Genomic DNA, 26,929 nt, shown 5'->3' on the forward strand with positions numbered 1-26,929 from the left:
GACAACTGGGCACCAAATGAAGGAGAGCATAGGAATTTCCAGGGGATTTTTGTCAGCCACTGGCGTCAGCTAGAGCACTGTGCGTTCTTGTGACACATGATACCATTACTGCTGTGAGCCTCCCAAGGGCGATGCTTTTTCTCACATAAATTGAGTGCACTCTGTCTGTCCCAGGGTACTGGGAACTAGCACACACCTAGTCAAAAGAGTGCAAGTATATGAAATTCCCAAGTGCTGCAGGGCCTGTGCCCTCTTGAGTTCTCATTCCTCAATGCCTCATTCTTCAGAAGTAATAAATGGCTGCAGACTGGAAGGAGATAGGAGAAGAGGTAGCTTCTAATTCTTTAGTTATATTAAATTTGACTTTTTTCCTTTAATTTGCAGTCTTATTCCTTGTCCCTTCTTTTTCTGAGGTATCCCAGCAGAGCATGCTATCTTGAACAACTAGGCCTACGCTCTGTATTGACTTTTCCTTGTTTGCCGTTATAGTTTCTTCCAGAACTGTGTTGGGACGTGCTAAGGAGACGTGCTCATGGAAACACTTGGCCATTTGGCGCGTGCGTCCAGGTTTCCATACACTGACCTGAGTACTGAAACCCTGCATACATGTTGTCAGTCCCTGAAATGTGAACAGCTGTGTTTGGTTTTCCAGCTAATATATAGAGAGCCCCATAACAACCTACTTTATTTTAAGCATCTTGTACATGAGAACAAAAGGTTGCTTTAATAAGTTAGTTGTGTATTATTTACAATTGTTGCTAAAACAAAATCCAAAGGGTTTGTGAGTGAATCCTTATAAAATAGCATTGATTTACTTTGTTTATAATGTGGTTTTGATCTGCATAGATGCTTTAAATTGTCAGGTCTCTGTAGTTTACCTGAGCTTTGATACTGAAGACATTTTAGTTTTCTCTTCATAAGGCAGCTCTTGTATCATTCCCTTTAAATCATTAACCTAGCAAATCCCTGGGGAACAGCCTGTATGTTCAATTTAAATCCTCCTGTCTCTTCAAAGTACATCTGAATAGCTGTACTTATTTCTGAAGTACAAGTATATTCCTTTGTACAGCACAGGTCTCAGGAGTCAGTTGCAGAATTAGCAGCTTGAAGAAGGGAAGTGAAATGCCCTAGTCTAAATAGACTAAGATATGTGCTTAGAAGTGAACCAGAATAAAGAATATGAATGTACCTCTCAGGCTGAGCAATAATCCTTTAGCTTTTAAAATACTTCCCTACAGATTTTGTCCAGCCCTTTCAAACAAGGGTCTCAGTAATCATGTCTTCAACAGAGAATCTGAAGAGAGTCACAGGTCAGGACTGTTGGAGGGGTGCAAGCATCTGTGGTGCCCACACTGGGTTGCTCCCTCCTGGACAGTGCTGTAACACCTAGGTCATGAGATGTTGTTGGGCTATAGTTTGTTACCAGGAGGTTACGCAGTTGAGACAGAAGAGGGCAGAACATAGTTATATGACTGTAAGCATGCTTTGCCTTAGAGTCAGTGAATGGAACCCGACTTGGTTTACCTCTAAGTATGGATGTAGTCAGAGGACCACCCTCTTTACAGGAGTAAGGAGACTTGTTTTAAGTGTTCAAGTCTGAAAACATCAATTTTGCTCGTTTTACTGCTGGACTGAGTTGTGTCTGTGCTTCCTGCCATCTGTTTAAGACTTGCTTTTGTGGTAATTCATGCCTCTCCAACTTGTTATGAAATAATGCCACGTTATCTATTTTCTAGCCTGGCTGTTTGAGCGAACACCTGGGAGCATCTGGGGAATTAAGATTAAATTTTTATTTCTTTAGAGCATACAGAAAGTGGAAGACTTGATTTGATATGTGCACTGAAACTTGAAAGTAGCAGAATGGCTTCTGGTTATCATTAAGAACAGTTAAAAAGCAGCTGGAAGAAAAGAACTGAAGCCCATCAGCTCTGTCTTCCCCCCACCCCCTTTTTTTTTCTCCTTTATATGCTCTCAGGATGCACCAGAAGAACAGCTCCTGAATTTATCCATCATATACACCATTGGATATGCTCTTTCCTTCTCTGCCCTTGTAATAGCAACTGCCATTCTTCTTGGATTCAGGTAACTGGCAAAGCTCTGAAGTGAGTGGGGAAAAGGTGTTACGTTTTTCTGTATGATAGTATTGGACTTCAACAGGCTTTCTCCATTTGATTATTTTTTTTCCTTCTTCTATCACCTCATTATTTCTCTATCTTATGTCACTTCTGTGTTCTTTCCTACAATCATTTCTTCTCAAAATGCAAGTAAAATTCTTAAATTTTTGCAGTGTTACTTGTGTGAATGAGTAGAACAGATGATTGTATCAGCTGAAATGTTTTGTTGTGACTTTTTGTTTCAATTAAGTTCCCACTGGAAGAGATGGGAGAAGAGAGAGATTCCAGCATTTCCTCATGGTGTTGCTTTGCAGATGAAGCACTAGTCTGGGGTGTGAGAGGACATTTAGGACAGAAACTTTCATCTTGCCTTGCTTGGAATTACACAGAGCATAAATTTCACTCTGGCCTATTTCCCTGCCAGCTCCCTGCTACTGTGTATCGCCAGGTCCCATCATCCCTTTTGCAGACTGATGAGGGTGCCTCCTAAAAAAAGAGTACAGTTTTCCATCTCCTGGTACTCTCATTTGAAATCAAGTTGGGAACCTTCAGTGCTCTGATCCTTAAGAAACTTCCCTCACTGACTAAAGAATTATCATTGCCAGTTAACAGTCATTTTCTCTGGTGCCAGCACTCTATTTTAGCAATGCAATCCCACTCCTTTTCACCCTTTTAAGTGTTTCTACCCCTTACATATTTAAAAATCAGTCACACCTTTTAGCTTCTCATTTCCAAAACTAAAATGATACAAGCCTTCTAATGTTGCACCACACCTTTTAGCATTGTATTACTCCCTCCTCCTTCCAGTGGAGAAGCATAGGCTAGCGATCTCAAAGATTTAAAATTACTGCAGAAATGCAGAGATGTGCTTGCCCTCTGTGAATGCCATGGGATAATTGATTTGTGTGCGTTGTACCTGTGCAACTTTGGGACTCATTTGACAAGACACCAGATGTCTTGAAGTCTCCAAATGTCTCTCACGTAAGTGCTTGCTTCTTGTTTCACCCATCAGTGATACTTCTGAGTAATCTTAACAGGCCAAACTTAAAGGTCACAGAGCACAACCATATACTTTTGGGAAGAAGGAAGGATGTGAACGTGGTTTGTCAGGGAACATGGGTAAATTTGTCACTTACTCTCCTATGATGACTTGTAGAAGAGAGGGGAACTTTGGTACCTTAACTTTTGTGGAGAGACACTTTCACATTTTTAACTTGTACTGTGAAGCAGGAATCGGTGAAGTGTACACTAGTGTGTGCTTCTGATATTGAAAATGAATTTTCAGGGATGTTAAAGGGGATGAGAGTCTTGTTAAAGCTGTCATAAATCTATTTTGTGCTCTCCCGTCTAAATTGCCTGAGGAAAAAATTGGTCCTGGATCTCATGAAATGCATGAGGCCTATCCCTATGTGCACTGCAGTTGCTGGATTTTGATTGGAACCTCTATTCGTGGCCTCTCCCCAGTAGCTGCACAACCTCAACAAATAGGGATCAAAATCTAATTCAGTGGCACCAAAATGCTGGTGTTCTCCCCTTTTGTAATAAGGAGGCCTTTTTAAGTTCCTAGACTACAGAATAACCCTTGGTTTTAATAATGATAAAACAAAAGAAATAATATATCTCTAGTGTCCAATTTTGCATCCTCTGAAAGAAATGGAAGAAAAGTCCAATTTCAGTGATGGAAGCTGAATTAGGGCCATAACTTTGTGACTGAAACAATTTAAATAACTTTTATTGTTTGTAGCAGAAATACTCTGTAACGACTTGCAATCTATTTTCTTCAGTTGGTTAATTTACATAATTTTTTTTTTCAATCTGTGTCAGTTCTGAAGGGTAGCAACAAATAAATTTTGAGTTAAAGGAAAATAAATATTAATCATATGTCAGTTTTGAAATAAGCAGTGACTTAAAAGTGTTGCAAAAAATTCTATTTGAGCTATGGAAAAAAAGTTCTCTTTCTTCAGTGCAAAACATAGAACTTTCAGATCAAGTTCATTTTTCTACCGAAATTTATAGGGCAATAAAAATAGACATAATCTTTCTGGATCAGTTACTGTCTATCATATGTTACTTGTATCTTTTTAGTATCAAAAAAGAATCATACCTAGTGTAACTTCCTTTGAAACAAAGGATGCTGTGTACCCTTGCAGAAGAAGGGAAGAAAAATGTTTGTGGGTAAGGCTGATAAAACATTGGCAGCACCCTGCAGTTGGATGCCATTTACATGACTGCAGTTTCTTTTGCTATCCCTTAACATGCTCTTTTTTGACAAGTAGCAATTTTATTATCTTTACAGCTGGCTGCTGAAATTCAAGGGTTTTTTTTACATGTTTTTTTTTGTTTGTTTGTTTGTTCTTTGTTTTTTTTTCAATTCTGAATGCAGAGGTCAAGTTTCTGTTCCTTTTACTCCTACAGAAAGTATTTACAATTCCTTCAGGGGGCAATCTGAATACAGATTTTTCTCTTGTCAAAGTGGTAATTCACAGGTTGATGTTTTTTCATTGTGGGTTTGGGCACAGCCAGAGGCTGCACTGCACACCAGTTCCTGAGCCAAGTGCAGTGACATTGGGGTCAATTCAAAGAGATTAGATTCAGCCTTATGTGAAACTTAATTGTTTTCAGCCCTCTCAGATATTTCTTTTCAAAATTATTTTTATACTTTGAATGTATTTTTTCCTTACACACTGATCTCCTTCCTTCCCCCAAACACTTGGGGCTAAAGTTTGGAATGTCTTTTCCTTGAAAGAGATTTCTTTCCAAAACCACTTTGAAATCCCTACAGCTATTTCAAAGTTATGGGATTTCCTCTGGTACCTCCTGATTTCCAACAGGGCTTGTTGCTCCCTCCCTCAGTCCTATGTGTGATGTTGCAGCTTATCCATAGATAGTGGATCATGACTGATTCTTCCTTTTTACAGACATCTGCATTGCACAAGGAATTATATTCACCTAAACCTCTTCATCTCGTTTATCCTCCGGGCTATATCAGTCTTCATTAAAGACTCAGTGGTGAAGTGGATGTACAGCACAGCTACACAAGAGCACCAATGGGAAGGACTTGTTGCCTACCAGGTAGGGGCAGACACTGGGGTAGTCCTCAGGATATTGGAGTCATCACTGCAGTGTGTCTGGATGACAGAAGATAATTTAATGTTGTAGCTGTGCCACCCTGTTCTTGGGACAGGCAAGTAGCTGATGCCATGGCATGCTTCTCTGCCTGTGGGAAGTTTGCCTATACTAGACAGAAGAAACATGAAGAGGTGGACTTTTGATATATATATGTGTGTGTGTGTATATGTATACACATGCCCATATCTTTTTGCCATGCTGCAGGTTCATTTCTTTCTGGCAGTGACAAGAGGGCATTCATTTTCCTAAGCCAACACCTTTTGTGATAGGACTGTCTGTCTTGTGTAATGACTAAATTAGTTGGTCATTCTTGGAGGTCTTTATAATCTGTTGATGATGAGGAAATAAAAAAGGAAGTATCTGATTAAAATGCAAATTTGAAAGCGTTTAGAAAAGCTTTGGGGAAACAGGCCAATTAAATACTTCTAATTGAAGGGAGAGGATATACAACTCTTGTGAATGATGAAAGCATGCCTTTCCCCATTCAGATGTAGTATACAAAATGTACTTGAATCTTCAAAGATGGGATTTTCACTGTCTGTATAGCTCTTGTGTTTCTAGAACATGGGTACAGCATTTGTTGCAGCAATGCAGGGTGGGGGTTTTAAATGGTATGTCTTCTGATGCATACATAGTACCCATCCTTTTCTGACACCTTGCCTAAGGCTTAAGCGCTTATACCAAACAGTGAATCTTATATGATGGCTGATTTCTTCTGATCTGCAATGTATAAACTGGCAGAAAATAATATTGTAGTATGTATGTTAAATGGTCTGGAAATGTTCACATTGTCATTCATTCAGTGTTCACATGTCAGTCATTCTCTACTTCAAAAAAAAACCTAGGCTGTATGTTTTCATCAGATCTGATGGATGTATTTATTAGGTAATCAGGTTTCATAGTTATCTAAAGCCCTACTGACCACCTCTGTAATTTACTAGCCAAGAGAGATTTTGCACTCAAATGTGATGCACTGGGCAATATTGCAGTTCTGTCAAAAATCTTTTGCTTTGTAAAATAGTATTATGACATCCACTACTTGCTCTTTAGTAAATTCTCAAGTGCCGAACAAAATATCTGGGGAAGTGAAAAGATGCACTGGCTGCAGTTGATACGGAGCCTTTCACTTTCAGTACAGTACACTTACAGCACTTACAGTGCCTTTCATCTTTGTGTTGTGCTTTTCAAATTATAATCAATTGGTTATTGAGGGGAAAATCCAGAACATGCAATTTAATTTTTTGTTTCATTTAGGGAAGAATGTTATTGAAAGCATCTCTCTGCAGCGTATAGCACCTATTACTGGCTTCTGCCCCTTTAGTACTCAAATGCGGTTAATTTAGCAAGTGTTGTTTTGAGGATCAAGAGTAGGAGATAGAACGAGTCTTTTGGGTTAGTATCTCTTTATTCTCAGCCCTTCTTGCATTCATTTGAGCTGTGCTTTCTTCCATCACAGGAATCACTTAGCTGTCGATTGGTCTTTGTGATGATGCAGTATTGTGTGGCTGCAAACTACTACTGGTTGCTGGTGGAAGGCATGTACCTGTACACTCTACTGGTTCTTTCAGTCTTTTCAGAGCAAAGGATTTTTCGGCTTTATCTCTGCGTTGGCTGGGGTAAGTTGATCTTTCCATATGTCTGCAGTGGCTGCATGCACCAGCAGACTGTATAACAAGAAAAATCATTGTATTTTGGTTGTAGTGCTGCCCAGTTCAGTCCTGCACTCCCCATTCCCTTTGTGTTTCTGATCCCTTACTTTTTTTGAGCTGGAGGGTGCTGGGCCAGCACAGCTCCTGGATGCTTACACAGCAGAGTCTGTGGGTTCATAATGTAGGGGCTGTGCAGCACTGCAGAAACTCTGCAAACCAGTGACAGGGACATGGTACTTTTCCTGCAAGGCTTCCCAATACAAAATACATGGGGGTGATTCCAGGTGAGTGTGGACTTCCCTGGACTCCCCTGCTTCATCTCTTGAGAGTTTCCCATTGCGTTTGAAGACATAACTACTTGTGGTGCAAAATAGCAATGACACCTTGCATCTGGTCAAGGTAGAGTAGAGAGGTTGGTTATGTGGGAAGAGCAGGTCAAGTAGTGATTGCCAGGCAAAAAAGTGGTCAGTGTGCACATGCCATGGGCATGTGTGTGCTTGGGATCAAGAACAGTGATGCCATGAAGTAAGTTGGTTCAGCCAGAGTCACCTTCAGTAGAAATGCTGAAGCTTTAATTCTTTCACTGTCCAGTTAGCCAGAAAATATGTTACTATTCAGGATTAATCCTGGTTTTGGAACATCCCTTATGTGCTTTTATTGCATTTTCTCTTGCTTTTCTCCCCCCTCCCTTTTTTGGTGGAAATCAAGTGACTTTTGGAAAGCTGAAGGTAAATCCAAGTAAATACTGCAGGTACTTTCACAGATACTAGTTTGAAGATTTAAATTGCTTTGGCTGTCATCTATCTATGGATTTGCCACCTCTGAATATTGTAGCAAATTAGTTCACTGCTAAAATGCATATAAACGGCTTACTGTGAATTACCCAGTGCTACTGAACAGTGATATATGAGGAGCAAAGGCTTTCCAGCTTATTGATGGGAATAAATAAATGCAAGTAATAGCAACTTTCTGCTGGAGAATTTTAGTTTAAAAGTTTCTACATCTTCCATTGTTTTACATAGGACATACAGGAAAAACAACAGCACCTTGTATACCAGTTTAATCATGTGTATGAATGGCTGTACCCTCAAAAAAGAAAAAAAAAGGGAGGAAGGGGGATAGGGGAGCTATCCTGAATCATTGACTGAGGTCATGAAAGGAAATGGAAAATTAGAGCAATATTATATCTAGCCAAATCCTGAGGGTATTGTGGTGTCTTATAAGATTTGATCTGAATCACTTCTAGTTAGAGTTTGTTTCTTACAAAAGCAGACAGCAGAAACAGAAGATGCTGGTTTAGTTCTTCCTTTACAATATAAATTTTGTTGAATTTCTGGATGAGTTTGTGGGAATGAGTGGCAATGCCAGAACTTGGCACTGGATAAATGGCTTTCATAAAGCTTCCTAGAAAAGCTCTGCTTGACCCATTCAATCCTCATCTGTACAGTTTCTTGCTAATCTAGACATGGCTGCATGTGAAAACCTTGCCAGTAATTCTCCATCTTCAAATGCAAAAAGATCTGCTAGTTCAGTGTTCCCAGATTAGTTATACCAGGTAACAGTTTAGTCTCTAAAAGTGGAAAGACACGAAGGTTTTTTTTTTCACTTTCTTGCTTTTTCACTGGTGTTTCCATTTTTTTGGGTGCTCTGGAATCTCACCAAATATGTTTCTGGCATATACAATGCTCAGAATATTTAATTTTTTTGAGCAGCATGATACAGAGAAGTCAGTAGGTTCCTGTTTTTGTTGAGAAAGTACTGCTCTTTGAAATACTTTATCAGCTGTAAAAAATAAAGCTGGATCCAAAAATAAATATGTATTTGATTGTCAGAACTGATTTGATACCTGGACCCTTTGTTCTGTTAATGAATTGTTCTCTTAAAGGATAATTTTTAACTTGTTCATTGCTCATCATTTGATGAATATTTATGTTTTAAAATTTCATGTATGTATTCACAAACTTGGTGTTAGTCATTTCATGTTATTTCTTCTAATTAGAAGTGAAGTTTGTGTGATCGCTCACAGACCATATGGTACTATTTTTGCTGTCTGAATAGCTTCTGTAATCTCCTGTATGACCTTGCACTTGCACTTCTCTCAAATGTACATATGAATAAAACCATGTGTTTTCCTCAAGGCTTTTGTCCCCCTGAGTGTTTGCACATACTGTTGGTCATGATGTTTGCCGTGTTATGCTTCTTTCAAGAAACAACAGGTCTCAAAACAAACAAGAAACTAGAGCAAATTATTTCCTTGGGTTAATCCCAACCAAAACTGTAATGTAAGGGCCAGCTTTCAAATAGGTAGAAATGTCCCAATACAATTTCTGTCTAAGCTGCTTTTTTTTTTGGGGGGGGGGGGGGAGGGTGTCCATGTAATTTTGTCAATAAAAATACTTCTCCCATTTTGTTTAACATGATTATTTCATCTCAGTACAAAACACAGAGAGCATAAACCTGCTTTTCAAATGGAAGCACGTAAAAGATCATCTTAGTGGCCTTCCTCCAACAGGTCCTGTGTGCTTATGTTGGGGGCCCCAGAGCTGAACACAGTACTCCAGGTGGGGTCTCATGAGACCAGAGTGGAGTAGAGGGGCAGGATCACCTCCCTCAACCTGCTGGCCTTGCTCCTTTTGAGGCAGCCCAGGATACGGTTGGCTTTCTACGCTGCGAGTGCACACTGAAGCTGGCTCATGTTGAACTTCTCATCAAACAATACACCCAAGTCCTTCTCTTCAGGGCTGTTTGCAATCCAGTCCCCATGCAGCTTGTCTTTGTGCTTGGGATTGCCCCAAACCAGGTGCAGAACCTTGCACTTGGCCTTATTGAACTTCATGAGTGTCATCAGCAAACTTAGTGAGGGTGCACTTCATCCAGTGCCCATGTCGCCAGCAAAGATGCTGAAAAGCACCAGTACCAGTGAGGAACGCAACTCATCATTGGTCTCCATTTGGACATCAAGTTGCTTGGCACAACTCTCCAGCCAATTCCTCATCCACGGAGTGTCTTATCTGTCAAATCCATCTCTTGCCAGTTTAGAGACAATGTTGTGCAGGACAGTAGCAAATGCTTTGTACAAGTCCAGGTAGATGACATCAATTGCTCTTCCCTTATCTACAAATGCTGTAACCCTGTTGTAGAAGGCCACCAAATTGGTCAGGCATTATTTGCCTTTAGTGAAGCCATGTTGGCTGTCAGTAATCTCTTCCTTATTTTCCATATACTTTAGCATAGTTTCCAGGAGGATTTGCTCCATGATCTTGGTGGGCACAGAGGTGGGACTCACTGGCCTGTAATTCCAGGTGTCTTACTTTTTTACCTTAAAAAAAAAAAAAAGGCTGCATCTCATAATGGACTTGTGTGCCTTCAGATTCCTTAGTCTCAGATTTGATCTTCTTCAGTGGGTGGTTCATCGTTCTCCTAGTTCCTATCTTTTTGCCTTCTGTGATTTCAGTGGTGTGTCTGGAGCAATTGCTGGTGAAAACTGAGGGAGGAAAAAAGCCAACAGTATCTCAGCTTTCTCTGTATCTTGGGAAAACCAGGTCTCCTCTTTCCTTCTGGAGGGCCTTATCCATTTGGTCTTCCTGGTTGGGTGTCCTGTAGCAGACCCCCACTGTTATGGCACCTGTCCCTGCCCTCCGTTTAATCCTCTTGATTGGCTCCTCATCCATTCTTAGGTGGAGCTCCATGCACTCCAACTGGTTGTTGATACAGAGGGCAACACCCTGCCTTTATCTTTCCTGCCTGTTTTTCCTGAAGAGCCTGTATCCTTCTGTTCCAACGCTCCAGTCATAGGAGCTATCCCACCATGTGTCTGTGATGTCAATAAGGTTGTAGCCCTGCCGGTATGTGAACATCTGTGGCTCCTTTATTCCATATGCTACATGTATTTGTTTGGAGGTCTTTAAGTTGGGCACCCAATGAAGCAAACTTAGGCTGGAGGGGCTGGAATTCCTTTTTGCTGCTGTTCAGATGCTCTCCTGCTGACCTGTGATCTCTCTCTATAGGCTCTGGGCATCTCTTGCTGGTACTGGCATCAGACTGGTAGGAGTGGGATAGATTGAGGTTCTCCTTCTCTAATACCTTTAGTTTAAAGCCTTTTCAACAACTTGGCAAGCCTATGACCAAAGATGCTTTTCTCTTCTCTAGCAGATGGATCCCATCAGCCCCCAGTAGGCCATTTTTTCCAAGGTACCATACCCAATCTGTGTTTTCCTAGGAACAGTTAACAGACAGTGAAGAGTGTAAGGAAAACTTAATAAATATTCCCCAAGTATATTTTTGCTATATGATAATGTCAGGACAGTTCTTAATGTTATTAGTGTTCCATTTAGTATCAATTCGTATGAGTAATCATTCTTTGCTGTTGAAGTCTTTTATAAGGGGAAAAATCTGTTTATCTTGGGTTATTGTTCTTTGCAAAAACTAGAAAAGTTATAAAATCTTGATAGACCTAAGGGAAGTAATGTAGTTTTACAAAATGGGACTCATTTATATTGATATCATGTATATTGATAGGATGTTATAAACCCTCCTGATTACTTGCAAGGTATGGCTGTAATGGCCACTGCCTTGCTGAGTTTTCATGCCATACTAGGCTTTGAGATGGCACTGTTAAATATTTCCCATTTCATTTCATTTGGAAAATGTCTTGCTTATGTCTTCTTTTTCTTTGTAAAAGCATGCATTTGTTTTAAACCTGAGTTCCACATATTTTACAGCAAAAACAATGGGTTTATGCTATTTTCAAAGCTGATAGGAAAAAACAGCAGAGACAGTTACAGCATCAAACCCCCAAATTTCTAATAGGCTAATGGCTGAACAGGCAAATAAGTTGTTCATTTCAGTCTGGACGTCAGCACAGCAGCAGCTAAACAGGATGCTGATTCAGATAGTCATTACCACTTGCAGAAAAAGAATCTGTTGCTATACATTACTGGTACTTGATCTTCCTTACTGTGGCATAAGAGAAATCTTTGCCCGTGGATCTCACCTTCTAGGGAGAACAAAACATTTGCAGAAGAAAGCAACATAACTATGGAGATCAAGATGATTACATTTTGTTTTGTTTGTTTCTGAGGATGTACAGACTGTTCTTAATCAGGGTGTCCAGGACACCAACTCATCATGTCTGAGCCCGAATGAAGAATTGATGAGCGTGACATTGAATTCAACTAGCCATGTCAGTGGTTTCTAGAGAAGAGTAGTTTGTACTGTAATGCTGCTGATTCAGCAGCATTTAGTGGGGAAAAGGACCTGTTCACATTGAAGTGGGGAGGAGAGGGGAATGGGGGAACAACAGCAGTGTCCCACAGTGACTGTGCAACTTGCAACATCCAGGCAGGAAGAATGACAGGAGACAATTTTCAGCACGAAAGGCTAAGAAATTGGTAATAAAAAGCTAAATGTTGTCTGAACTTCTGTGGCAATTTTACACCCAGCTGCACTTGCAGCAGGGAAACTGCCATTAAAAAAAAAATAATCCCCTTCTTTTCAAACCTTACAATCCAAATTTTGTCTAAGGAAGAATACTTTGAGAGAATGAAGCCATTAAAGGCAGGAAGCCTAGCTAGGGTGTCAGAATCTACATCCTGATTGCAAGGAAGATCTGACTGGAACAGAGCCAGTAAAAAAAACATTCCTTCTGAAGCCCAGTATGAGCTTAGTGTAGCAATAGGATGCATTCATTGCACAGAACGAATGTTTTCTGTTTTCAAATGAAAACTGTTTCAGGTGAGGATGTGAAAATAGGGATTCTGCCCTCACTGATCTTGGTGGGAAATGCCTGTCAGGAGTTTCTCTTAATTCTTTTGGGATTTTTTTAATACTTTTTGTGTTTTGGATTAAACTCTTATGCCTTTCCTTTCTTTCCTTTTCTCTCACATTTTCAATGCTCTTGTTCTTTCTACATCTAGTCATATTTTTTTATCACTTCTTTTAGCTTCTCATCACATACTGCTTGCATTTGTACATCAAGCAGTTAATTGAGTCAGACAATCCTGGAGAGTTTCTGAGAGATGAGAGGATTGGAGTTCTGCTGACAGCAGTAATGTCCTTCTATTTTTTGTGACTGATTCTTTTGGTGGTTGAACTTCTCAGAACATGGAAAACAGTCAGGTTAAATCTCAAATATGAGCTTATACACCACCTCAGAAGTCTGCAATGCTGTATTCAAAATATGTTCTTATTTAAGGGTCTCGACAGGATGGCAGTGCTCTGGTCCTGCAGAGATAAATTTATTCATCAGTATGTGAGGATGAGTGGAGCCTGTCTTGCTCCTCATACATCTTTCTTCCCTGAAACTGCCTTTACATAAAATGTGGTATCGTGCAAAGCTATGAACACCATGTCTCCAAGAATGGAAACTTGCCTAGACCTTGAGGTAGGGTAAAGAAGATGGCATGGAATAGTACCACCTGGTGACGCCTTTCATGGTAACGGCTATTTAGTGGACTCCAGAACAAGCTTCATCTTTTCTGTTCTGTTACCAAAATATCTCAGACCCGTTAAACAAAAAGATTGGTTTCTACATGCTGTTCTCAGGACATGGGCTGCTTGCATTAGCAGCTTCACGAATTGCTTTCAACTCTGCTCATTAGGCACAGAGGAGCATTGTGGAAATATCAACCAAACAGTGGTTCCTGTGCATAATTTCTCACAGCTTTCTCTCTTGCCTACCCCATCCTATTATCATTCTGGATAATGCCAGTTTTAAAACTTTTTTTTTCTTAAGACACTTGGACAGCTGTAGACTCTATAAGGTAGAGTGAAAACGAGTAGTTCGTGCTGCTTATTTATGCAGTTGATGGTGATTTGGCAGTTCTATTACTTTCCCATTGTCTGTAATATGTATTATTATCATAGCCTATAATTCAGATGCCCTGTCGTTTGAAGTTGAACTTTATTACCTGAGCTGTCGGCATTCTTATTTCCTAGTACACTTGATAGATTTCATAATCACCATGTAACGCTCAAAATTTTTTAGTCAGTTGTCAGCCTGCAAGAATTAACATGGTGGAGGCTTTTACGAGCGGGCTGTTGCAGTTTCTGGAATCTTCAGCAATGATGGAGTACAGGTGACAGGAAATGTCACTATTTCCAGAATTCAGAGACCTTTTTGTGGTCAGAAAGATAAATCTTAGAGTTTTCTGTATGACAAAAAGCAAAACCAGAAAGAGTTCAGACTGTATCTTAAATAAATGCATCCCATAAATGGGCACAGTTTTTTCTCAAATGTCTGATACTCTTTGAATAGCAGCAGCAAGAAAAAGAGGTGTAGGACTGAAACTGAAATGCTGCATGTTGGGAGTCCAGGTTTCTGACCGAATTGGTAGTCTGAGATGATAGTCATCTGTAGAATTTATTCAAGGAGCTGCATGCAGTTTGCTTTCTGTCGTGGTTTAAACCCAGTCAGGTAATTCGTTCGCTCACTTCCCCCACTTTCTTTCCCTCCCCCTGCTCCCGGAGGGACAAAGAGGAGAATCAAAAAAGAATGCAACTCCCACGGGTTGAGATAAGAACAGTTTAGTAACTAAGGTATAACACAAATCACTACTGCTACCACCAGTAATAATAATGATAAAGGAAATAACAAGGGAAGAGAATACAACACCTCAGCACCAGCTGACCAATAACTCGCCCCCCAGGCCCGACCAAGCACCGACCGATACCTCCTCCAACCCTGCAGTCTCCCAGCCCTTCCGGCTAACTCCCAGTTACATCCTGGGCATGATGTGCTGTGGTATGGAATACCTCTTTGGTCAGTTTGGGTCAGGTGTCCTGTCTCTGCTTCCTCCTGGCTTCCCCTCCTCCCTGGCAGAGCATGAGGCTCACAAAGTCCTTGGCCAAACCAAAACATCACTATCAGCTCTGTTCCCGAGCCGAAAGTCAAAACACTGCACTGCACCAGCTACCAAGGAGGAGAAACATGACTGCTACTGCTGAACCCAGGACATTATCCACCCCTTATTCCATACCATTCACGTCATGCTCAGATCCCACATTTTCAATATACCGTCACTCTTATCTAAGTGCATGGACCAGTCCCTATAAAGCTGCTGTGTCCATCTGGTCCATGATGTCAGACTCCATCTCTTGTACCAGCCTTCCAGAGCAGGAGAGACTATGTGCAGTGTTCACACTCGTGAATAACCTGGGCAATAGTGTCCATTGCTAAGTCCACCCCTCGATCATGAGTCCATCTCTGTGTTGCATCTCTGCTCTGATGGCCTGAAGTGCCATGGGCCCACCAGGCTCAAAATAATTCACTGTCCCCTTAAACAGTTTCTGCAGCTTGCTGCTGGGGACTCCATACAGCTGCCTTCCATCTCCGATGCTTCCAAAGCACTGGAGGGGCCCAGTGGACTAGATACTTGCCCATACTGTCCCACACACCCTGCCACTCATGACTGTCCAGCCTTGGGGAAAATCTCTTGGTCTCCCTATATTGTCGTCTAACCCCAGACAAGACCCAAACCTGACTTTGCTTAACTTTTGAGATCAGACAAAATGGTTGTGGGTAGAACACAGTCTGTGTGTGTGCCAACATGCTGATCCCCATCACAATCAGCAGGCAGGTCCCAAGGATACCCAAAGGCCATTCAAAACCTTCAGAACTCTCAAACGACGCTGCTGTGCTTGTCACTGGGGCTGGTGTAGCTGCTGTGCTTGCCGGCTCTCCCACCACCGGCTTCTCTTTTCCTGAGTCCAGCTCTTCCTCCTCTGCCTTGCTGGGAAATGCTGCGTGGTCTCCTGCATCCTCCTGCGGCTCGGCGGGCGGCTTCCGGGGAATGCTCTCGGCCGTCGCGGGGCTGGGCTCCTCCGCGGGGCTCGGCTCCTCCGCCGCCTTATCCCGCTGCTTGGCAGCCGCTTCCTTCTGCTCCTCGACCGCCCCGACCTCCTCCACCGGCAGCCGTCCCCTCGCGGCCTCCGGCCCCGCTCCCGCCGCCGCTTGGTCCCCGGGGCCGCTCTCCCGGGCCGCTTCAGCAGCCGCCGGCTCCCGGGACCGCTCCCCCTCGGCTCCCCGCAGCCTCACGAAGATGGAGAGTAGGGTGAGGGCCAGGACGGTGAAGAGCAGCCGGACGGCCAGGTACAAGTCCACGGCCACGTCCGTCCCGCCCTGCTGCTGGAGCCCCCCCGTATTACAAGCCATTGCCATAAAGCACAGTGAGACAAGAACCTTAGCCCAGGCCCCACACTTGATAAACACTAACACAGCAAATACCGGCTCTACGTAAGTTACAACGGTCTGAAGCTGTGAGATCAACAAGAACAACTCTGAGAGCCAATAAATCAGCATTGTGACGAGTGACTATTAATCCAGTCAGATCTGTCGTTATCTCAACCCTTCGTGCCCCACGTTGGGCGCCAAAAAGAACTGTCGTGGTTTAAAACCAGTCAGGTAATTCGTTCGCTCACTTCCCCCACTTTCTTTCCCTCCCCCTGCTCCCGGAGGGACAGAGAGGAGAATCAAAAAAGAATGCAACTCCCACGGGTTGAGATAAGAACAGTTTAGTAACTAAGGTATAACACAAATCACTACTGCTACCACCAGTAATAATAATGATAAAGGAAATAACAAGGGAAGAGAATACAACACCTCAGCACCAGCTGACCAATAACTCGCCCCCCAGGCCCGACCAAGCACCGACCGATACCTTCTCCAACCCTGCAGTCTCCCAGCCCTTCCGGCTAACTCCCAGTTACATCCTGGGCATGATGTGCTGTGGTATGGAATACCTCTTTGGTCAGTTTGGGTCAGGTGTCCTGTCTCTGCTTCCTCCCGGCTTCCCCTCCTCCCTGGCAGAGCATGAGGCTCACAAAGTCCTTGGCCAAACCAAAACATCACTATCAGCTCTGTTCCCGAGCCGAAAGTCAAAACACTGCACTGCACCAGCTACCAAGGAGGAGAAACATGACTGCTACTGCTGAACCCAGGACACTTTCTCTGCCTGCTCAAGCTGACCAAATTTCTCTTGACTGAGTGAAGTAACCAGAATAATATTTGCATTTGTGCCAGTTAAAGCAGGTTAATCAGGTAGTGAGATTGTAAACTAATCTGTGGAGGGCCTCGGTGATCTTTGCAAACTGCAGGTATTGCAGAGATGCTGCAGAGGTTCTCTACTGACGCTGTGAATGACTTCTACAGACTTGAGGTGGAATAGGGGATGTTCTTGGGGCAGTCTTCTCTTTAGATCTTGACTAGGGCTTTGGAAAATTTGATGTATCCTTATCTGATGAGAGAGTGTCCCATGCAGTTTTCAGAGACACGCATTTCTTAGGACAAGGCTTTGTGAATTTGGTAGCTCTCAGATGGTGTCCCTGTAGAATTTGCACTGATGTTCAAAACTTTTAAGTATGTATTGAACTGTTAAGTCTTGGTGTCTCAGATTAAAATGTGTATGGCTAGCATGGAAAATAATGTGACTGACAGTGATACAATACCAGGGCACCAAGGGCCTGCATCACATGTAGGAGTGGGTAGAGGGTGTTGAACAAGTCACCTTGTACATGGTGCCTATTAATTTGTATAACATTTGCATAACGGGAGGCTGATGCGATTCAATAACACCAGCCTCTCTCTATCTAGGCTCTTGTGAAATATAATGTTAATAATAGATTTTCAATTCAAATGTCAAGTTTGATTAAATATGGAGATATATCTGATATATCCAGAAGATGAAGATAACCACAAATTGTTATCGTTATCACTTGCTGTATAAGTTTCCTCCAGTGACTTACAGCCTTTGTGCTCTCGGCATTCATGTCTTACCCTTTAAGTTTTATATTAATATGTCTTAATTCTCAGCAAAGTCAAGAAAGGAATAATTCAAACTATAATTAGCTTCTGTGAAACAAAGGCTCATTTGTGTTTGTAAGTGATTCACAATGAGCCTGGTTTTAATCTCTTATGTCACTATCAAAGAAACATGGAGTTTTCAGTAATTTTGCTCCCAAAACATTGTGTATTGTCAGTATCAGGTACATCTATGTAAAACATTCAACCACTTGCACCAATAATCTCTACTCAATTCATTATCTTTACTATTATTCAAATTATTGGTATTTTTCTCTTGATGTGCGTATTTTCCTTTTTTTTTTTTCTTTTTTATCTTTTTCTCTGATTAAGGAGAATACTTTATCTTTCATGTCTGTAGTATTTAGTTGCTCTGATAGTAGAGAAAGAATACAGTACAGAAGAGAAGGTTTTTCCACTACAGCTACTTCTTGTAGATCTTCAGACGGCAGGAGATCAGCAGTTTCCCTCTGGCTTCTGCTGTCAGGAAGTGTGTATTTGCCCTGTGCTGTGCTTACTGCTACACACTGATGTTCATATGGTTCCTTGCCATACTGGTACTTAAGAATGCAAAACCAAAGCACATTAAATTTTGCCCTTCCTATCCGATGTACATATAGCATCAGGCACTATCCAAGGAGGTACATGGAGGAATTAGACCATCTTGATCCATCCTTAGAGAGAAATTCGTCATTGTGCTTGTTGAGTCTCAACCTGCTGTCCTTACCTGTGGGCTTTTTTGGCATTCCCTACATAGAGTATTGGTTGGTAGATGCACTTTAAACTTATTTCTCAAGACCTAGGCATTTCATAAATGAAAGAAATTATTTTGAGAGAGAGCCTTTGACATGGCAAAGCAAGTAATGACTGCCAGCTTATTTGGCTTTTCTCCCCTTTACACCCCAGATAAACTGACCAACTGTAGCACATGCACTGTCAGAAAAGCATTAGGACCAAGTCTTTTCTCAAGACCAAATGCATCTGCTGTCTTTGCTGCAGCCACTCAAGTCCATGCCAGTACTGCAGCCCAAACTTGGGACTTCTCTGCAGGGGAGGCCTGAACACACATGCTATGTGTCGTGTGCCCACACTCCCCTTTGCCGTCAGGGGTACACGGGCCTGAGTGTGTTCCAGCCCCAATCCCAAGAAATGGCCTGAGCTTAGTGCTTAACCACAAGCAGGGATGTGGATGTAAAGATTTGGGTTTGGGAGCACACCACACTCCTCTCTAGCATGAATATAGAGGCTAGCAGAGCTTCCAGAAATTCTGTTTCCTTGGCCTCCCTGTGAAACAGAAAATCTGGTATATGCTGAGTATGAGGGTGATTGTCTCAGTTATTTTTCATGCCTGTTAGGAGTTAGGTGGGGGTCCAGGCCAAATGAGTTACATGCATTAGTTACTTGCAGGTTAGATTACTCCTCCCACCACTGACGGCCATCAACGGGTAGGAGCTGCAACCCTGCCCTGTTGCTCATTATTGTGGGGGGTAGAGAGGGGTTGTCCTCCTCTGTGCTTTTACCTGTCTCTTAATGGCAGTGTCAACCTTGTCTCCTCTTTTCCCAGGTGTGCCAATGCTGTTTGTTATCCTCTGGGGAACTGTCAAGTACCTTTATGAAGATGAGGGGTTGGTTTAGTTCTGATTTTTCTAGATGTCTCATTTGTGCTGTATGTGTGCATCAGCAGGTCGTTGTTCGCTTTCTGTTTGGTGTGGTTTGCTTTGGCAGTGTGCTGAAACCTCACATAATTGCTTCTGTTTTGTCTGAAGGTCTTGCATAACATTTCAGAAAGGAGCATATGTTTGTTTCTGATCAGAATTTTCTGCATGTCTGAATGAATCTATCCTTTTGCAGGTCAAGGAAAGGTATGTTTTGTTTTTCTGTAGTTACAGTATCAACAGTAGAAGTCATTGTACCCAACCAAGACCACTTCTCATACTGTGCCTTTGGCAGTAGCCTTTACAGTTATGCTTCAGAGGAAGGCAAAAACCTCCCACAGGATTCTGCCTGTGATTTATAGTGGTTAGCTTATGCCTAGCAGCAGAGATATGATTGCTTGTTCTTGTTGAAGCTTCCATTATTTAGATCTTCTTAAAATAAAGGCACATTCTCTGTCTGCTTAAGTTAATCTTGCTCAAGTCAACTATACCACACACATGACTGCTGCAAAACACAAAATACTTGTCATCCATACTGGCTAATCTGAAAGTTTGCCTTTGTAAATGCTTTATATACCAAATAGCATTGTAGTTTGTTGCAGTTTAAAAAACAAGCAAAAACCCCAAATAACCAACCAACCAAAAAAAAAAAAAACAAACCAAACAAAAAACCCAAAACAACAACCAAAAAAAACCCAAAAGGAAGGAGAGTAGTTTCCTCTTCTCAGTGATTGTGACTGCCCGGAAATATTTGGGTAACTTTCTTTGTAATGAAATAAATAACTTTATGCTACTTCCTTTTTATTTTAAATGTACTACTTATTGGGTCTTCCTCTTAATCAGTTTCCAAATAACCCAGCCAGCACTTTTGTAGAGGATTGTTTTTATTTTGTTTTTTTTTTGGGTAAGGTGTGGGGTGGGTCCTTTTTCCCTTCCTCTCTCAATGCAATCACTGTGGGAGACATGCTGCAATGTGAAAATTCAGAGCCAGCTCCAGATTGTTTTCTGTTGTTTGTATTAAGAACTGTTTGGTTTTTTTCAGTGCCTTTCATAATGCTGAACCCGTTAAGTCAAAACTGCCTTTCCTTGCTTAAGCAATGGTAGGATTTTCTGATTTTCCTTTTCAAGGTTGACTTGATAATACTCTATAGCAAGATTGTGGCCCTACTCATGTAGTGCAAGTTTTGTTGAAACTATCAGAATAGGTATAGAGAACATGCAGCCTCTGAACAGGCAGTGTTCCATGGTCTTCCCACTGATGTAGAAAATGTATTCAAGGCACTCATGCTGAGCCTCCTACATTATGCGGTGCTCAGATCTGATTTATGTTTTCTATTAAGGCAAACTGTCACTCACTGCCTTCAGCGGACCTTAAAAGGGGCAATTTTGCACCTTATTGAATTTTCTAAATCTTGTATAAATATTTGTAAAATACAGCAATAAACAACCACATGCAGCAGCTTCTCTGAAAGGCAAGATTTCTGTGCCTTGGGCAGGCATTTGCTTGAGCAGCCAGGGATATCTTTCATGCTGTTTGCTATAGCGCTGTCACCAGGGACGTGCAGCAGGCTGTAAATTTCATTTGTGAGTTACCTGCTTCCCTGGCTATGAGAAATAACTGGAAGTAAATGTGGTCAGGGCTGGGAATCTGAGGCAGTCCTGTGAACGCAGCCATTTGAATGAAGGACTGAAGCCTGCAAGACTCATTAGCAGGCTGGCTCCTTCTTTCCTTATGTGTATGTGCAAGTGTAAACTCCTTTAGAAAGCAGTTGGTGTGTTAAAAAGTAAGCTGTTGAAAAAAACTTTGTCTCCATTAAAGGTAAAATGAAAGACAAGCTGTGCTTCTTAGTTATTGAGCTGTGCCTAAAGAGCTGATACTTACACATCTTTATTTCTATCTGCATTTAATTATGGGAGCAAGAGAGCCTACAGTCTTTTTAGAAAAAATGAGCCATTCAGCTGTAACTTTTCAAGGTAAAAATTCAGTGGTTTCATTTTTAGAAAAAGAATACCAGGTTGGTAAGCAAAGGCAGAAACTTCCCAGTAGCATTTATTTCACTGGACCAATTTTCCATTCACAGCTCTGAGGCTATTAGTTGCCAAGCATCTTTTGAGTAGTGCTGAGCAAACTGCAGGGCTAGATCCCAAACACAATAGATGTTGATAGATTTATCAGTGTATCAATCCCAGAAAGCACAAATGGACAAGAAATCATGTACAGATCTATCAGTTTCATTTTCTGGACACTTTCATAGCCATGACACTTTAATTGGGCTGTAATGGCATTTTTATTGCATTTATTTATGTAAATATAAAAGCTAAAACTGCTCTGTGCCACAGGAAGCAAATTAATACACACAGAAATGTAGCAGAGTTAATGTAAAGAATCATTTCTCAGCCTCCATCATTATCAGGAAATGTTAAAATTGCCTCTGCTTCCACTGCAGCTAGTGAGAAAATTAGAACTTCACTTCCAGCCATGCCTATTATCCTGCCTGTCTTGAGGGGTTCAAATAAAATTAATTAAAAGGCTCCATGAAGCTGGCTCCCAGTCACGTGTACCACTTAAGAAGTTCTTCTGTTACTCAGATTCCAGTTCAGGTATGCTGACTGTACACAGTATGTACACCTTTTTCTCCAGTATTTAAAATACAATTGAACTTGTGGAGCTACTGTTTGCAATAATATGTTTGTTACATGCATTAAACTGAAATTAAAAGGAAAAATGAAATCCTGAGCCCTTCTCAGGCTTGAAGTGTCTGCCAGGGAATATGGAATTGCCATTGCCAAGTTGCTTCGCTTTCCTCTCTAGGATGTGAGCACATGGATCCCTACCATGTGTGGCCTGGTTTGCTAGTTTCTTTCAAGTTGACTGTCCCATTATAAGGCTGCGGAAGGTTTGCTCTCCACAAACATCACCCAAGCTGAAGTTTCATAGTCCTGTTAAGAAACCTAAAGGAAAATTGAGCATATTTATGTTTTGGAAGATGAGATTTGGAGATGAAGGAACTTACGTTTTCTGTAGTGCTGTTGCATAGTTTTATGTTTTATAGACTGTAGCTCAGAAACTTGCTAGCTTTACTGATGTAAGATGCTAGCTTTTTGAGTAATACTGACCAATATGGCAAGAAGCTAACAAAGTTATTTCATAAAAATATTAAGAATATTGTCGCTGCAGCAGCAAGTGAAATGGTGTGTGAACACTGCCCCAACACCTAGACCCATCGTACAGTCAGGGGGGCAGGCTGTGGCCAAGGAGGGACCTTAAAGAACTAGATGTATAAACCCCCCAGTGTAAAGTTCACTTTGAACCAGTGATCCCAAGCTGTGTCTTTGAGGCATTACTTTTCTTGTGATTGTTCTCCAATATTGCTCAACAATGCAAGAATCTAAAAAGCTGAAATGAGACTTACAGGGATAATGAAGCATGCAGCATGTTAGTTACTTGGCAGAGGGCTCAGCTGGCCAACAAAAGTTGGGAACTATTGTTCCTATCTTTGATTTTACTTGCTTATAACATTTAAAACTCCATTTGGGCCTGAAACCTGTAGATACACTGTGAAGGAACTGGAGTATGCTGCCTTAATTGCTTTCTCCTGGGTGAAATTAGTAGGTCCTTTTTGAAAATAAGGGCAAATAAAATAGATGACTGATTTAAGTATTGATATAAGAGAAGTGATGGTAGGTACGGGATAATGTAATAACAAACAGTTAAATAAGATGTCTTGGCAGTGGAGACTGAAAAGTAGTAAATGATAATGCTGAAAGAGGAGAATAGGAACCACGCAGGAAAGGTCTGTCTCAAACAGGTTCCCCCCATTTCGGGTTCCTTTCAGCCACATGACAAATCTAACCTTGATTTTAATGGAGTAAATCTTCACAATTAATGGATGATAATTCATAGCCATTAGTGGACAAGAAAGGCTCATGACTAGTATCCAGCTGGATTATGATAGCTTCAGTAATACAAAGCATTCACTGCTTCTTAGAAGCAACTGCATCTGTTTCCATGTCAGCATGATGCGCTTCCCTGGTATCTAGTCCTCAGTATTGTTCTCCATCTGCCTTGCTGTGACAGAATGAAAAGTGGGAGATTTTAGCAATGTTCTGAAACTTCTTCTTCCTGTCTCCTTTTTTTTTGACACCTTCCTAGGTGCTGGACCAGAAACTATAACATGAATTACTGGTTGATCATCAGGCTGCCCATTCTCATCGCCATTGGGGTGAGTATGGAGCACATGCATCAAGCTGGCAGATTTCCATGAGAAAAGAGCACAAAGAGCAGATGTGTACATGGCTGTTGTGCATGTCCAAAGGCTCATAATAACCTCTGAGGATATTCACATTTTAATTCAGAAATGTGATTTTATGAAACCAAACTGGTTTCTGTCACTGGAATTCTCAACTAGCATTTTGTTTCTTTAATTTGGCCACAACACATGTTGTAGTGGCAGCACATGATAACAAAACAGCATGATGCAGCAATCCAGTTAACTTCCTCATGTACAGGAAGCTATGGCAGGTAATTCAGGGAGGAAGAAGATAACATTCCAGGTACTGGGCTACAGAAGAGCAACAAATTGTGGCATTATGGAGAAATGCCATACTCTGCAGCCACAATACTGTGTCAGTCTCAGACCTCCAGACAAGGCAAATGGGACAGAGACACCTTTACTGTATCTCACTCCCCAGAGATATAGGTGAGATCCCCTGCTTTGTTTAGTGAACTGCCTATGTTTTCAAAGGTGACTTGTGCATTCGCAGAGGGTATCTTCAGAGCATAATACCTTGGCAAGGAGTTGAGTTCTGTGGCAAATTCTGCAGCTGCAGCATAGTAGGATACACAGGGACCTACACATGCATCCACAAAACAGCTTTTTTGAACATGTTTCTTGATGTTAATATAAATCCTTCTTTCATTTTTCCAGGTAAATTTCCTGATTTTTATCAGAGTGATATGCATCATCATCTCCAAACTACAAGCTAATTTGATGTGCAAAACTGACATAAAATGCAGGTATGTCAAATATTGTCTGACATTTTTTTGTGCCCATCAAAATGGAAGACAAATGGTAGACAAAGAGGTACATGAAAGGAGTGAATTGACAGAAGTGGTTAAAGATCACAGCTCTTGAGTGGTGTGCAGGTGTGATGTCACACATTTGTATGGCTGCTTGGACAGTCAGTCCCCAGGAAAGCGTGCTGGTGAAGCCAGGGCAGGTGTTCTAAACAGAAGGCTTGTTGCCAAGTTTGTCACTTTACAATCTTCCATAATACTGGGTGAATACTTATTAAGCAGATTTTTTTTTTCTAATACTTGTAGTATATGCAAATAGTGGATGCGAATGTCCTTGGATGTGTTCAGAGAAGGGCAACAAAGCTTGTGAAAGGGCTGGCAGGAATGTCCTGTGGGAGTGGCTGAGGTCTTTGGAATTACCTAGTTCAGAAAAAATGAGGCTGAAAGGAGATCTCATTGTCCTCTACAGCTTCCTGAGGAGGGCAAGTGGAGAGGAAGGTGCTAATCTCTTCTCACAGGTATTCAGTGATAGGCACTGTGGGAATGCCTCAAAGTTCTGTCGGGAAGTTTAAACTGGACATTTTGAAGCATTCTTTTACCAAGAAGGTGGTCAAACACTGGAACAGTCTTCCTCAAGACTGGGTCAATGCCCCAGGCCTGTCAATATTTAAAGAGGCATATGGACAATACTCTTGATAACGTGCTTTAACTTTTTGTCAGCCTTGAATTACTCAGACAGTTGGACTAGATGATTGTTGTTGGTCCCTTCCAAATGAAACAAACTATTCTATCCTATTCTAATTTGAAAAAACTAATATGAGCGTTATATTATTGTTACTGTTTTATAGAAATTGAGGCTTTCTCTTCAGTGAAGAGCAGGCTGGGTAATTTTGAGCGTTACTCTTTGTTCTTCTTGCCAGTTGTTACTGGGACAAACTTTCAATCTTGAATGCATAGAATGTTTCAAGAGAGATATCAAGGTTATCAGAGAAATGATCAATTTTTATTTTGTAGGCTTCACCATGTTAATCTGTATCCTTCCTGGTTTTTAATCACCTTGCTGAGATTCATGGTCACATCCCTCATTTCTGAATCTTTCAGAACACTTTTGTATTGCAGTCTCAAAAATAATATAGAAATAACTAGTTAGCTATTGAATTAACCAGTTTGGAGCTACGTGCTGTGGTTGCTGGACTTTACTGCTGGTTGACTTAAAGTTGGGTATTTCAATGCTGCAGTCTTCTAAGCTGGACATGCGTGTATTTTAGTACATTCTTGTCAGAGAATAGAGTTGCCTTTGTATGTTACCTACCTTCTTTACCTCGTGAAATTTTGGAAATTCTAATGCACTTTAGACCTTAAAACAGAGTAAAGGGCACTGCTTTCATGCCTGTTCTTTGGCGGATTTTTTGATATTTATATGCCAGGGTAAAATTTGCAGTGGTGGAAGGGGGAGATTTTCCAGTTCTGATGGCCTGAAACCATTTACAAGTCTGACTGTAAATGTACAGGGAGGGCTTTCTTCTGTGCCTTCTTGACTTCTGCAGGCAGCAGGAAGGTCTAATGCAGGTGAGCCATTTCTCAGAGGTGTGTGTTCATTGATTTCTTCATGTTGCATGTTCAAAAATCTTTATTAGAAAGGATTTACCAAGCACAAAGCCTTCACTGATGAAGAGTATAGTCTTGGTGGTCTGTCCAGAAGATGGTGGTTATAGCCAGAAGCTTTGGAGAAAGTCATTGGTAAGCTTCTGACAATAACAAGACCAGTAGTCAGAGATTGCTGTATCAGAATTCCCCTTCCCCTCCTCTTTTTATGCTCAAAAACACTGGAAAAGAGTTTTGGTGGAGAGAAGACTGAACTGCAATGCTCGAATGTGTTATTTTAAGCAAGGACAAGTCTAGGTGCCCTAGAAAGACACTAAGCCAAGCTAAGATACGTTTATGTATAGAAAGGAGAAACACGTTCTGCTCTCAGGCTAGTCTTTCCTTCACCTCTCTCCTGTTGCCCATTCATTTGACAAAGAGAGAGTGCTCACTGTTCAGTATGGTAGCAAGTCGCTTTTCCCTATAGAAGGAAAGAATTGTGAAGAAACTTCTTGCCTTGTTCAGGGAAAATATTTTCTTTAGGGAGGTCTTAATTATCTAGGAAGTCTTTTCATAGACTTTGCATGGTTTCCTGTTTAAGGCAGAGTTCTCCAAGTATCCCATCTAGAGTAAATGGCATGCATTAAATAAACCAGGGGATTGCTGTGCACCTGCACAACTCACTGGCAGTTCTGGAGGTGTCTCCAGAACCAATTCAGCAGCAGGCTTCTGCTTCTACCTCTATCTCAGGCAGGTGGTGGTGGAGCAGAGCCTCTATCGCAGGAGTTGCTGGTAAGCTGCTCATTTAAGCAAGTTTACTATCCCAAATGCAGTGATTTGTCTAGCTCTGCTATAGATCTGCATTTCTGCTTACCTGTGCATGTAAACTGTTGAATTTCAATAGTTGCTTTGATTCACTATCCTTTAGTCCTTGTGTATCAAAGACATTGGCAAGCCAGTGGATGGAACAAGAGGAGGCACTGTGG

The 26,929-nt window shown here is 41.5% G+C and overlaps 1 protein-coding gene across 2 annotated transcripts in view; it reads left to right on the forward strand.

Moving 5' to 3' along the window:
- Positions 1-26,929, forward strand: part of GLP1R (glucagon like peptide 1 receptor) — an 86,375-nt gene that overhangs the window by 51,802 nt on the left and 7,644 nt on the right. For both annotated transcript variants that reach the window (XM_057415406.1, XM_057415407.1), the window contains exons 5-10: positions 1,976-2,082; positions 5,033-5,186; positions 6,700-6,859; positions 19,252-19,312; positions 23,496-23,565; positions 24,271-24,359. In XM_057415406.1, coding sequence (XP_057271389.1) covers positions 1,976-2,082; positions 5,033-5,186; positions 6,700-6,859; positions 19,252-19,312; positions 23,496-23,565; positions 24,271-24,359 — 641 coding nt within the window. The remainder of the gene's footprint in view (positions 1-1,975; positions 2,083-5,032; positions 5,187-6,699; positions 6,860-19,251; positions 19,313-23,495; positions 23,566-24,270; positions 24,360-26,929) is intronic.

Source organism: Pezoporus wallicus, unplaced genomic scaffold, assembly GCF_028554395.1.
Source record: "Pezoporus wallicus isolate ANWC-B61680 ecotype Strahan unplaced genomic scaffold, APGP_CSIRO_Pwel_v1 contig_5352, whole genome shotgun sequence".
Lineage (NCBI taxonomy): Eukaryota > Metazoa > Chordata > Aves > Psittaciformes > Psittacidae > Pezoporus > Pezoporus wallicus.